Source organism: Pipistrellus hanaki, assembly GCF_964339955.1.
Source record: "Pipistrellus hanaki genome assembly, chromosome: 14".
NCBI lineage: Eukaryota > Metazoa > Chordata > Mammalia > Chiroptera > Vespertilionidae > Pipistrellus > Pipistrellus hanaki.
In genome coordinates, this window is record NC_140516.1 from 35,290,509 (window position 1) to 35,304,563 (window position 14,055).

The 14,055-nt window shown below is 51.6% G+C and overlaps 1 protein-coding gene across 1 annotated transcript in view; it reads right to left on the reverse strand.

Moving 5' to 3' along the window:
- The window catches only part of TLL2 (tolloid like 2), a 91,931-nt gene that overhangs the window by 21,937 nt on the left and 55,939 nt on the right, over positions 1-14,055 (reverse strand). Inside the window, exons 9-12 of the mRNA XM_084903539.1 lie at positions 12,950-13,065; positions 8,735-8,837; positions 1,449-1,565; positions 268-413 (exon numbers count right to left, since the gene is read on the reverse strand). Of these exons, the coding sequence (XP_084759665.1) occupies positions 268-413; positions 1,449-1,565; positions 8,735-8,837; positions 12,950-13,065 (482 nt within the window). The remainder of the gene's footprint in view (positions 1-267; positions 414-1,448; positions 1,566-8,734; positions 8,838-12,949; positions 13,066-14,055) is intronic.

Here is a 14,055-nt window from a genome sequence, read left to right on the forward strand (position 1 = left end):
AGCACTTTCCGGGATCCCACCCTAGACTTTCACTTGGATGACTCCCCACCCTTTCTAGAAGCCTCCAGAAAGGAGACAGATACAATTTTAATGTCTGCAAAGCTTTGGATACCAGATGTCTGGATACAATACACCATGGGCTTGAAATGGCCTCTTAGGTTCCCATTTTCAACCCTACAATGGAAACCCATCTCCACAGAGCGGAGCGTGTCTAGCGAGAGTTAACATTTACTCCATCCTTGGAAAGACAATCTGAGCAGTGCTTACCTCAAACACCTGGAAGGTGAGCCCCACGTGAAATCCCTCTGACACCGTAATCCTCCAGACACATTCCTTGGACGGTCTGTAGTCATCCGGGTAGTTAGGAGACTGAATCTGGCCGGCGTCTTTGTTAATGTCTCCCCCACACGTAGCTTTAGGAGGAGAACCAGAGAACCAGCTTCAGAGAGAGAAAGAGGGTCCCTGGTTGGATCTTACGGAGGAAGTTGGCCACTTATCACCACTAGGTGACTCCACTTGCCAACGTTTTCATTCCCATCCACACGAGACTGTGCCTCCCGGAAAGGCGTACCAATTTTGTTTGCGACTCAGAATTTTTTCCCTAGACAGGAAATAACCATGGGGAGCAATGCGTGTCCACCTTTGCTGTGCATTAAAACCCCTGGGAGAGTGTTCAAGCCATAGGAGCCGGGGCCACAAGTTCTGAGGGAAGTGGGCCTGGGGAGCCCAGAGCAGCAGTGATATCCGTGTTCCCCGGGTGACTCTGTGGTGGACAGTAGAGGAGCGCTGGGTCAGAGGGGCAGGCCAGTGTGCACACACAGCTGTCCACATACGTTCTTTTGTAAACACAAAACGGCCTCTCCAAAATGACCATTTAAAGCCAAAGGGGGCCTTACTAACCACCTCGTGGGCTCCTTTGGGGGAGGAGGTAACATGTGGAACAAATAGAAGCAGAATGGAGTGGTGGCAGCTGCCCAGAGCCCAGGCCCACGGTTCCCTCAGCTCAAACACCATGGTGCCCTGAGAGGCCCTCCCAAGAAATGCGTTTGCCAATTCCCTGGCATTGCCCCAAGTTTCTTTTCACCGGTGGAACAAACAGAGGCCCCGACAGGTTCGATGCTTTTCTCCGGCTCACACAACCATTCAGAGCTGCTCCTTCCATGTCCACAGGGTCCCATACTTCCCCATACCCCCCAACACCATTGCGCTGGACAGAAATGGGGTTCAGCAGGGTGGTGACAGGTAGATGACGTCTGTCCTAAGTGAGCACAGATGGTGGCCTGCTTCCGGAATGTGGAGGAAGGAAACAGTAGATTCCTCAGCCTGGCCCTCGCTGCGGCTGCCCCACCGTCAAGGTTCTGGCAGCTGCCACACCCGCCCGGGACAGCGGGCTGCATGGGAAGGACAGCGGCATATCGGGAGCTGCCCAGGTAGCATCGGGAACAAACCTTCATACACCGCGAAGAAACCCTTGCCCAGGATGTTGCTGCTGCTCCGGAACTCCACCCAGAGCCGGCTGTCTGTGGAGACGAGGGGCTCTGGGGCTTTATCGCCGCAAAACCTGCCTGGGAAGCGGGAAAGAACGGTGAGGCTGTGGCTGCACAGTAAGAAGGGGCTCGCTGCAGACAGAGAAGCAGGGCTCCCAATGGGGGTCAAGGTGATCAATAACCCTGCCAAGGTGATCAATAACCCCGCCGGGGCAACTCATCCCATAGCACACACAGGATGCACATGTGGACGGGAACCGTCACCCGGCGTGAGCCTTCTTCAGACTGTCTCAGGGGAATTCCAACCCCAATCCAGCACAGTGCCCGGGGCGGAGCCCAAGCGCCACTCCCTCCTGCCAAACAAGTCTTGCTGAGGTGCTGACGGTGTGGGGGATAAGGTCTGAGGCAGTGCTGACTGTGCCCCCTGGTGTTTCCCATTGCACATACACCCTTCTCTTGAGGGCAGACATTCTGCCTCTTTGCCTCAGAGAAGGCATGCCACAGGTCCCAGGATGAAGAAAGCAGCTCTTCTTGGCTTTTGAATGTCACAGTCTAGTCACAATACCAAAGATTTAGAAGACTACACAGTGAATAAAAGCACACTTCCCATCCTTGGAGTCTTAGAAAGATTCCTAGGATGGAGGAGTGAGGGCACCAGGGAGAGAGGGGTTGGAGAGGCACCATGTGCCCTGTCCCACCCTGAGCCGAGATCTGTGTGGAAGGGATGATAGAGGTGCTCAGTAGGTTTAAGGATCTGGGAGAAGCAGAGGACCGTGCTCTAGTCCCTGGGCAGAGCCTGGGGGGGATGACAAACCCCTAGATTTCACTTGTCCCACTTGAGGTCAGCACACACATGTCTGCGTGGTATGTTAGGACATGAGGCCAGAGATAGGCAGGTATGCAGAGTTCTTCAGGCAAAGCATAGCATGATGGGAGCAATAGGGTGCCAGGCTCCTGGGAGGGACATGGAAGTAACTTTCCCATTGTCTGAGGAACTGGGGAGCCATCCAACGGCTTCTAGGGAGACATGGACTTGGCTCGAGTGAGACAAGGAGGAGATACAGCAGACACTTGGATGGACAGATGTCTGGAGACCAGACAGGGATGAGGAGATCCCAGCATGCCAGCAGGCATAGCGATATGGAGGCCTCCCTGCTGCCACGCCCCGACACAAAGTCTGTCCCCCACCAGCACCCCAACCCGGGGGGACGACACAAATGGACAGAAATTAAGTTCCCAATGCCAGATGGAGAGGGCTCAATATCTGATGGTAGAGGCTGTTACTGAACTTTTGTTACTGAGAATTATAAATAAACGTGTATTTCTTTGACTCTTGGGTATGAATCTAATCTAATCTAATCCTCCCCAATGCATGGCCATCCCTGTCCATATTATTCCTTATGCAACGTAAGGTGGCTCGGGGCAAGGACAGGGGTGGGGCAGGTGGAAGACAGCTGTGTCGGACTGAGCAGTTCTCAGTGCAGACCAGTCCAGGACTACTTGGACTGGAGGTCACGGTTCTGACAAATACTCACGGTGTGAGTCACTCGGAAAATCCATTGAACGCTGAGGGACCTGGGGAGTGACTGTTAATGGGTGTGATTTCTCTTGATTGTGGTGATGGTTGTACAACTCTGTGAGCATGCAAGAAAACACTGATGTGGACACTTAAATGGTGAGCTGTGTGGCATGTGAATTATATCTTTCTCTATATATTTTTTTGAAATCCACATTTAGCGAGCAAGCTCTTATTGCCATGTGAAGTTACACCTTGAAGCCGTAACCCTGCTTTGCCTTTCTGAGAAATGGGGGAGTAAGTCACTTCCTAGTGGCCAACTGGGGCACACATTCCTCGGAGAGACACGGGGGCAGAGGCTGCTAATCTCCCTCTGCTTCCTTCCGATGCTGGCCACCTGCAGCCTTTTGGATCTGGTGAGCTTAACATTAGCGCGATGAGCTGAAACCGCTGCCAAGAATTCAGCGAGGAAAAAAATCTGTGAGAAGCCTATAAATTTTCGATAATGGCTCCTCTGCCATGGCCAATTAGTGTCAATTAGTTCTTGGAAAAGAATACACGAGCGTGGGGAAGTGCTGCTTACCAGTGAGGGGACGCAGCCGCTGCAGGGCCTCCGCTGGGCAGCGCGGGTTCACAAGGAATTCCTTCTGAGCCCTCGCCCAGGGGTCAAGTCCAAACTCTGCTTCTAAAGCCCCAGCTGTCACAGCCGCCGGGGACTGGTTCCAAAGGCGAGAGGGACTGCCACTGTCTCGCTGCCTAAGAACCCAACCGGACGTGATCAACCGCCCATGGCAGGGCCACCGGACCAGCCATCTCTGCTCAGTCCTCGGGGGGAGGGGTTACAGACCAAGGTGTATTTTACGGCCTTGGCAGAGCTAGACTCAGTAGGATAAATGACAAATTATGTCTATGTCTCTCCTCAGGTCACTTGTGATGCTTAACCAAAAGCCTCGACAGTGTCCCTGGACCGATGTCTCAGCATTCTCTTCTTCACCAAAATGGTACTAAATAAAACCCCCCTTTTTGTTGAGCAGGTTTCTACCAGACACTGCACTGAGCATTTTACATGGATTAGCTAATTGCACCCTCTCTCCTCCCTGAACTAGGTACTTCTAGTAATCTCATTTATGGGAAAACGGAGGGTTGGAGAATTTAAGTTGGGTTACACTCTACGTTGTCATGTAAACACAGGGTTTGAACCGTGGCAGTTCTGAGACCTTGACCTTCACCCTCAGGTTCACCGTTTTCACCATCATCACCATCGCCTCCATCACCACCATCCAAAGGAACTTCCCGGGTTAAAACACAATTCTAAATGCTGGCCATTTCTGACATCAACCTGCTCTGAGAATGTAAACATCGTCCCCACTTCCCAGTCTGGAAGCACATATGGGAGTGACGATCCAAGTCTCAACCATAAGGCAAGTCGGTGGCAATGCCAGGCTCAGCTGTTGGACGCTTGTTGGGGAGTCTGGCCCTGCCCAGGAAGCCCAGTCGTGGGGCCACGCGACACTGATTGGCCGGCCTGGCCTTTCTGAACTCCCCTCCCCACTTCAGGGGGAGGAGGAGAAAGGGCTTTTGTGTGCATTGTGGTGGCAGAGAATACTCAAGGACAGTGCTGCACACAGAGTACATTGTAGAGCCACTCCTTGGCAGAAAGTAAGGGAGGGAATCCAATTAACAGGATGGCATTTCGGATCGCTGGGTGAGGGCCCCATGCGGCCACCTTCCTCCCCGCCTTAGGTGCCATCTCATAAGTGACCCCTGAAACTGAAAAGCCAATTCGATATCTTTAACCAGCCGTGAAATGTTCTCAATCTGCTTACATTTCCCTTTAATCACGCGGTGAAAACCTGGATCCCAAACAGCCTCCTTCCAAGGAGACTTAACAGGCTGGGGAGAAATTGGACTGGAGAAGAGGTGTCAAATTCCTAAATCGCAATCTGGTTCCTGGCCTGGGAGGAGGAGTTTAATAAGGATATCAAGAGAGGAAATGCAGAGGAGTGCACGACAAGGAGGCTCCGCGGGGCGTCATAAAGGGTTCATTCATAAAAAGTTATGCACCCATTGTGCCCGGATTTTCACACACTGCCCTGGGAAAATATGCGGTGCACGGTTTTTCAGGGCGAGATGCATACTTTCACAATTCGCCCTAATCCGCTCTCCCTCCTGCCAAAGGGGCATTGACCTGCCTCCTCCCGGCAGATTTCATGGCACTGACCCCTCCCAGGGACCAGCGCGGCCCACACAATGCACTTGTTCCCAACACAAAAGTTCACTAACAACTGCATTTGGAAACATCAGAGCGGGCCAAATAGTTGGCAAAGGAGGATTCCTGTGAATGAAGAATCGTTGCAGGCACCGGGCCATGTCTTGGCTGCAAGACACACACACACACACACACACACACACACACACACACACACACTGCAAAAGTGTGTAAAATATAAGCCCACCCAAAACAAAACAAACCATCACCAACAACATCAAAGGACAGAAAAAGCCCGGTTTAATCTGTGAAAGTGCGGCCAGAAAGACGGGGATCTGCAGTGAGAAAACTGTTCTTTCAAGGAAAGGGAGTGAGTGGCTATCCCTCTGCCGTGCCCGTGCTGGTGCGTGCCTGGGCCCTCTCTTCAGTAGCAGAGAGCTTCCTCCTGCTGAGCCCTTTCAGTCTGTCCCACTCCTGGGGGAGGATAGGGTTGCCAGACTTAGCAAACAAAAATACAGGAAGCCCAGTTAAATTTGAATTTCAGATAAACAGTGAATGGTGCGTTTTATCTCGCAATCCTAGGGGGAGACCCTTCTCAGATACAGTCTCTCCCCATCACCAGGACATCTAAGTTCCCGTCTGACCTCAGCCATTAGCAGGTGATGTGGCCTTAGAGAGTTGGTCCACACTTGGGGAGCGCGATTTTCCCCTAAGGATGCGGGATAAGTGACTCCAAGGTCCCTGCCGGGCTGAGGGATCTGTGTGTGTTTCCATGTTCTCATGTAACTGCTCCTTTTACTATCTATCTATATAAAAGCCTAAGTGACCATCACCACCAAACAGACAACCGAACAGGCTGCAAGGGGCGACCAGGCTGGCAGGGGGGTTAGTGAGGGATGACCAAATGACTGCTGCTTGGGGTGACCAGGCCGGCAGGGAGGGCAGTTGGGGGCAACCAGGCTGGTGGGGCAGGTGGTGGGGGGGGGCAGCAGTTAGGGGTGATCAGGCAGGCAGGCAGGCAGGTGAGAGGTTATGAGCCAGCAGTCTGTGAGAGGGATGTCCAACTGCCCGTTTAGGCCAGATCCCCATGATCTGGCCTAAATCTAAGGGATCCCAGATTGGAGAGAGACTCCCCACCCCCACCCCATGCATGAATTTTGTGCATCTGCCTTTAGTTTTAATTATAAAATAACTAGAGTTCGGTGCACAAATTCATGCACAAGTGGAGTCCAATTGGGTTGGCTGGCTGGGGAGAGGGGCCACAGGCAGTTGGTTGGCCGCCCCTGCCATCTGGTCAACTCCTGGTGGAACTCCTGGTTGGACTCTCAGTCAAGGGGATGATTTGCATATTAGCCTTTTATACCGTAGGATGCCAAATGCATCTGGTGTACTTGGTATTAGACAAGCACGTGTATGTGCATTTGTAGGTAAGTGGGGTCATTTCCCCCTGACCCGGCTCCTAGGAACTCTGATTCAATATTCTCCCAGGAATCTGTACTCAGATTCCTGGTGTGCAGCCTGAGTTAGGAGCCTCTGCCACCAGGAATGCAGCCTCTGCTGTTTTGCCACATCCAGTCAGTGTGACGAGTAAAGCCGTGCCTCCCTAGGGCTGCTAGCACACATCACATCTGCTCACAATGGACAGGAGGCAGGAACCCAGGGCAGACAGCCTCCGACCTGCCCTCGGGCGGCATGACCATGTGCCCTGCAGTGTACACACTGTGTATGCATGGCGTGGGGGTCCTTTTTTGGCTTGCTTACCTGGACTGCTAACTACCTGATTCCTCCTTGTGTTGGGAGCCCGGGACCTGGACTCAGAGCCTGCCTTGGCTCCTTGCTAGAGCACCTGTGGACCCCACTTTCTACCTATTTGTACCTCTAAGAATTTAATAAACTCATTGGACTTGTGGGCTCTTCCAGATGGCAGCTGACCTGGCTGAGACCCCTTGGTCATACGAAGCCTACAATCTGCCAGGCCCCTTGGGATCCAGCCAAAGCATCCAACTTCATCTCTTCTGACCTGCTCCCAAATCGGACACAATGTCAGGCCCAGCCTGGCTGTGCAACTCCCCAGCTTAGCTCTCTTCTCTCTTTCCTGCTTCCACCTTAGTCAGCTGTCCCTGCAGCAGCTCACTCTCAGGCAGCTCACAGCATAACACGGTGGCCTTTCTGTCCACGTGAACATAAGCCAAGGACCAAACTCTCACTGAGAACTTAGACCAACAGGCCGGAAGCCCACCCTACAGACCACTCTAAAACTGAGGACATTTGCAATCTGCTTCTCCGTCTCCACCACGACTGCCATTCCTGGGAGATTCCTCATGCATTGGTCCTCCTTGTGACGTGAATCTTGCCTGGTCACCCCTGAGGCAGTTCTCTTCTGGGGACCAATCCTGAGTGGACTGACACCCTGCCACTGCCTCTTACTCAGGGGTCCCAGCTGCCTTCCCATGGATGAGTTTGTGTACGTTCATCTCTCCAAACTACTATATGCTCATTAAAGAAAAATTGGAAAGTAGAGCTAACCCAGGAGCAACGACAGAGTAAATACTCCACCATCCTGAAATAACCACTCTGTGTAATTTATTTATATTTACAATCCTATTTGATACTCACATTGTAGATCACGGGATGATTTCTTCCAGGAGAATCCAGCCCACACAATGATTAGGCCAGTGGTCGGCAAACTCATTAGTCAACAGAGCCAAATATCAACAGTACAATGAATAAAATTTCTTTTGAGAGTCACATTTTTTAAACTTAAACTTCTTCTAACACCACTTCTTTAAAATAGACTCGCCCAGGCCGTGGTATTTTGTGGAAGAGCCACACTCAAGGGGCCAAAGAGCCGCATGTGGCTCTCGAGCTACAGTTTGCCGACCACAGACTTAGGCCATTTTGGTCAGGATATCCACTGTTCAGTGTGCCACACGCCCCTCCACGCCTTGTTTTATCATACCAACCCCACTTCCTTCTTTCACACTTAATTTCTGAAGGCATTTGAGTTTACAGTGCCAGCATAATGGACGTAGAAATGTACTTTTTGTTAGAATGGCATCCTACTGCATATTCTATTTTGTCATACCGCTTTTGGTGTAGCAATGCAAACAAAAACCTTTCTGTACCAATAAAGGGTCACCTCCAACTTTATTTTTAATGGCTGGGTAGTTTTCCATTGAGGGGATGAATCATAAATTTATTCCACTAGCCCCTGCTGTTGAACATGTAAATTGTTTTCGATTCTTCCTGCTTCAGTGAGCATCCCTGTAGCTAGGGCTTTGCACACTTCCTTAATTAGTTATCCAGGACAAATTCCAAGAAGTGGAATTGCTGGGTCAAAGGGTATTCACAGTTTTAAAAGCTTTTAACATGTGTGGCCAAATGGGATGTTCGGAGTTTTACAATGACACAGACCCCTGAGAGCTTCCTGTGACTCCGCCTGGATGGACCCTCGCAAACGTTAACAGCATCGCCCAGAACATCCGACCGCTCCTCTCCCAGGGCTTTCTTAAGTCAACTCACCCAACAGGGGGGCCTTCCTCCAATAACCATCCCGGACCTCCACGTAATCGTACCAGCACAGGCGGCTTTTAAACAAATCCATGGACGTGAAGTTTAAGACGATCTGCAAAGAGTTACCATAAAGTTGAGTTTTGGCAACAAAGCCTGAGGCGTTTTGTGAAAGGCTCATCTCGCATACCGGCGTTCTCACGTTACCCCTTAGCATACGGAGCTCTCAGACCACAGTCAGAGCGTCCCCTCAGAAACACACTCACAGGAAGCCGCGTGACATTCAATAATAAACCTTAAGCAGGATGGGGGGTACACAGAGGAGATGGGTCCTTTGGTTCTGTCTGGGGAGTCGGCCGAGCTTTTGAAGTCGCTAGGTGGTTTACAGAAAGCAAGATGCATTAAAGCTGTGCCGGGACGCACTGAGCCCGGGGATGCGGAAGGAGGGAAGGGGTCAGTGAAGTTCAGAGATACGGAAAGATCTTATAACATCATCCATCATCCTAAAGGGCCTGGGGTTAGCCTGAGTGCATCGGAGCACCTCCGTGATCAATGTCCCCTCGGCCGTGACCTCACTCCTCCAGGGTGTGGTGTGTCTAATAGCCTCCCTACAGTTTGCACGATTGTTCATTCATTCATTTATTCATTCATTCCACCTACTGTGTGCCTGTCCGTGCTGGCCTATTGCGACAAAGATCAGAAAGGGTTCTTGCCTTTAGAGATCTCAGAGAGCGGGGGAGGGCAGGGGTGTCAAGCCCATTAGAACAGCATGAATAAATGCTGCAGAGAGAGGAATAGGCAGGAAGGGTGTGGAGGAGGCCCAAGGAGGGAGAACTGAATTCTGCCCGGTGACCCTGGAGAAGGCTTCTCGGAGGAGGTGTCATTAATCTAAGGGGAGCAAGGGTCCCGGGAGCCGAGGAATAGGGTGAAAGCATTCTGGTGAGAGGGATGACATGAGCGAAGGCAAGAAAGTGCCTGCAGACCTGCACTGCATTGTATGTGCACCCAGTCCAGTTCCGTGTGTGTGTGTGTGTGTGTGTGTGTGTGTGTGTTGTGTGTGTGTGTGTGTGTGTGTGGAACGAGGAAGCAGAGGGGAAAGGATTAGGAGTGAAGGCTGGAAGGTGGGGGTCAATTGGTCTGGAAAGGAAGGTTCCAGTTCTTCTGCCCATCCTGAGGCCATTCAGTGGACGCCCTGTCCCCACTGGTGCAGGGGGCTGGGTGACCCTGCACACAGGTGCTGCTCCCATGACCTGGCCCTGGTCTCCACCGCAGTCCTTCCAGCTCAGGGCTCTGCTGGCAGGTGGCCCGGAGTTCAGACTTCTCGGCTCCCATCATCCCCGTGGATCCCACTGTGCAGGCAGCCTGTGCCTTCTCCTGCACTGAGCTGTCTGGTCTCGTCCAGCCCCGCCCTCAATGTCCCTGCCTGTGCTCAGCGTGTCCCTGCTCCATCATTTCCCAGGTCTTCTTGCTCTGTCCCACTGTGGGTCCCACTGTGGGCAGCCCTGCTCCAACCCCCGCACCTCTGACCCTACCCCTTTTCCCACCTGAGGAACCTCTCTCTCCCTCAGCGCAACTCTCTCTCTAGCATCTTCCTCCTCCCACTTTCGTTTATAAACAATACCGGTGCCAAGCAAATGCTCCTCTTTCAATCACATCAGACTCCCCAGGGGTGTGGAGGAGCCTAACTGGATTCTAAGTCTCCTGAAGACAGAAATTGTACCTCGCACTCCCTCCGCATCCCCCTTCAGTGCTTATACTCAAGGGGACTGGCTCGGGTTGCAATACAATTCCGTAGCCTTTGTTTTTTTAAAGTTTCAGAAAGGAAATGTTATTACAAATTCCTTGGTAACACATTCATGATCTGAATGAATGGGATAATTATTCGGGCTAATTACTTTAAGTATGTTAGTGAGCCATAAAGACCAGAGGGGAAGAGGTGACGAACAGGAGGTGATAATGAGAATCAATCAAGCTTGCTAATTACCAGCAGCTCTGGGGAAGGTTGGGTGAAGCAGAGATTGAAATAATTGGTGCAGGAATCTCAGTGATATGTATTCTCCCTGCCCCCAGTTAGCAATAACAATTAAGGCTGGGTGCAATCTTACACATTTCAAACCCATCACAGAGCCTCGGCTACACAGGGGCAAGTCAACAATTTGGGGATTACAAGACCCCTTCCTCCTCCATCTCCTCCTCCTTCTGGCCTCCCTCCCACTGCCACCCCTCAGGCAGGGGGGATGGAGCATCCACCCAAGGCAGACAGGCCTAGAGTTTCTCAGGCTCTAGAGCCAGAGGAAAGGTGTGTGCGTGTGTGTGTGTGTGTGTGTGTGTGTGTGTGTGTGTGTGTGAGAGAGAGAGAGAGAGAGAGAGAGAGAGTGAGAGAGAGAGATAGAGAGAGTGTGTGTGTGTGTGTGTGTGTGTGTGTGAATGCATGTTTAAATGTCTTAGCCTGTCCCTTCTGTGGAATAATATAGTTAAGCATCCCGGCTCTCAGAGTACAATTGCCTGGGCTCCACTCAGCTCTGCCACAAACTGAGCAGCCTTGGGCAGGTCCATTCCCTCACCTGCAAAGGGAGTGTGGTATCAGCACTTTCCACATGAACTTGTGAGGATTAAACAAGGGTCTCTACAAAAAATGCTAAGAACAGCACCCAGAAAATGCTGCCAATCATCCCGAGCCACCATTTCTCTCCAGTTTTCACACTCTCTTTATAGTGACGTTTGAATGAACATCTGTTAATGTTATGAATGTGGAATACTTGGAAGTTGGCTATAGGCTCCTGAAAAATCCCCAAGACCTCTCACTGCACCCCCAGCTGCAGGTTTTTCACTTGGCCACTCCTCTATCCACATGTTCATTCAACAAACGCTGATTGTGTAACTCTGTACGATGGGTTATGTTGGGTGCTGGGCTGTGTCAGGTGCTGGAGATGAACAACCTCTGTCCTCGGTGAGTTTAGAAGGGAGAAGCCCAAAAAAACCAGCATTATGATTTGTGAGACAAGCTATGACAGGTGTGACAGAGCAAACATTTCAAAGATAGCTGCATCTTGCCCTAACCAGTTTGGCTCAGTGGATAGAGCGTCGGCCTGCTGACTCAAGGGTCCCAGGTTGGGTTCCGGTCAAGGGCATCTACCTTGGTTGTGGACACATCCCCAGTGGGGGGTGTGCAGGAGGCAGCTGATCGATGTTTCTCTCTCATCGATGTTTCTCACTCTCTGTTCCTCTCCCATCCTCTCTGCAAAAAAATCAATAAAATACATTTTTTTTTATTAAATCAAAGACAGCCGCCTCTGTTTTTTAATAACTTGAACAGTAAAGAGGCGTCATGTGGAAAATCCGTTTTGAACTGCGGAGGCCCAGTTCTCAGTTCTATATCTCACTGTGAACTTGGGTCATTTAGAAAAGGTCTGAGCCTCAGATGGCATGTCCATAGAAGTGGGTGTACGGAAATGCACATTGCATAGGATAGCGAACATACCCCCTTGGATGAGGGCAAAAGAGGCCCCTGCCCTGGACTTGGCTCTCAAGAGTCACGGTCTTCAGAGCTAAAGGAACATGCCCACCCAGAGCTTGTCGAGCTCCTAGGCATCACACCAGGAGCCCAGGAGCCCGGGGTGCCCTGTCCGAACAGCCCCTGAGTCCACTCGTCCACTTCCAGGACATACAAGGACCTCTGCCCAGGATCTACCCTTCTGGGGGAAGACAGCACACCTGAGCAGTCCATTCCCACTGGGAGGGCAGCCAAGCAATGGCTATTTGCAAGTCAGGAGGGAAGGGTGCTCAGGTGTGTGGGCTGAGGGGTCACTCTGGGTGCTCCTGAGATGGGACTGGGGCTGGGAGGAGGAGAGGGCAGCTGTGGGTTGGTGTCTAGCTCTCCCCATATTGCCACCTGCCACAGCAGCTCTTTGGGACATTCTCAATGGGCTCCTCACATACCAGGGCATTCTGATGGTGCGCTTATCAAGGGGAAAGGATAGAACTTACTTAGTTTTACACACCGTGGGCTTGGTTTACCACTCTTATGGACATTGAGTATATAGGCTTCCATCCCTGGGAGGGAGGCTGGCTGAAAAGCCCAGAAGGAAATAACATTAAGCAAGCTAGCACCGCGCCTGGCGCACAGTGGGTGCCCACAACACAGCAGCTGTTATTACTCGCGTTAATAATAACTCCTCACACGTCATCCAACTCAAAGACTGTTATGTCACCTCCTGAGGTTCCTACCTTTTCCCCTGGAGTGACCGATATCCTCCAGACGCAGTGGGAATAAGAAGGGTAGCCGTTTGGGAAGCCAGGTGCAGAGAAGTTCCCCGTGGTGTCCTGCAGAGTCTCCCCACAGGCTGCACAAGCAAAAGGACAGCCAGGGTTCAGGCTCTCTCTCTCTCCCCTCACCCCCACCGCAGAGCGCCCTCTACAGGGCTGCCGAGCAGACACACCCCTTTCCTAGCCACAGCCTTCAGAACGCGTTGGCGAGAAGTGTGCCAGGCCCACTGGCATCTTCCTGGCGAATAAAAGTGAAAATAGAGTCTGGGCACCAAGAAGGAACGCCCCAGGAACACCTCTGAGGCTCTCAGGGCTGAGTATGCCCAGAGCTGGGTTTGAATCAGAGCTCTCCAGCAGGATGTGTGGCGGTGGCCTTCGTTTTCTTATCTGTTAAATGGGTGTGGCCTGCCCCAAAAGTTAATGAACTCATCTGCATTAAGTGGACTGGATCAGCTTGGTGCTTGGCACATGGTGAGTGCTCCCCCCATAGCAGCCTTGCCATTACCCATAACAACGTCTGCGGCAGAAAGGATACGAAAGCCCAAGTAGGTAACACGAAAAGAAGAAGGGGAAAAAAGCTTTGAGCCCTAACTGGTTTGGCTCAATGGATAGAGCGTCAGCCTGAAAAAAAAAAAAAAGCTTTGAAACCTCATATCAGCTATTAGCTTCCACCTTGCCTTTTCTTTTCCTGCTAACCACCTCTAAATGAGCTACCAAATAGTCAAGAAAACAGGGTGTGTGTGTGTGTGTGTGTGTGTGTGTGTGTGGAAATGACCCAAGGCCTGGGAAGTAGGAACACTCCACAAGAAGCCATCCGGGTCTTGAATGTTTGAGGGCCATGAGTCTAAAACCGAGTCCTTACGTATGTGAAAATACTTCCCTAATCTGTCCTCAGACCCGGATGAGTACGAGGACCCTGCAGGTTTCACATTCCCCTGACTCCCCCGGCACTCGGACCCCAAAGACATAGACACTGGGCTGCTGGGGGCCCCTGCTCTTACGGGGACACCCCCAAAACGTGGGAAAGAGCTCCTTGGGCACATTTTCCCGTGTGCAATTCAGACTCT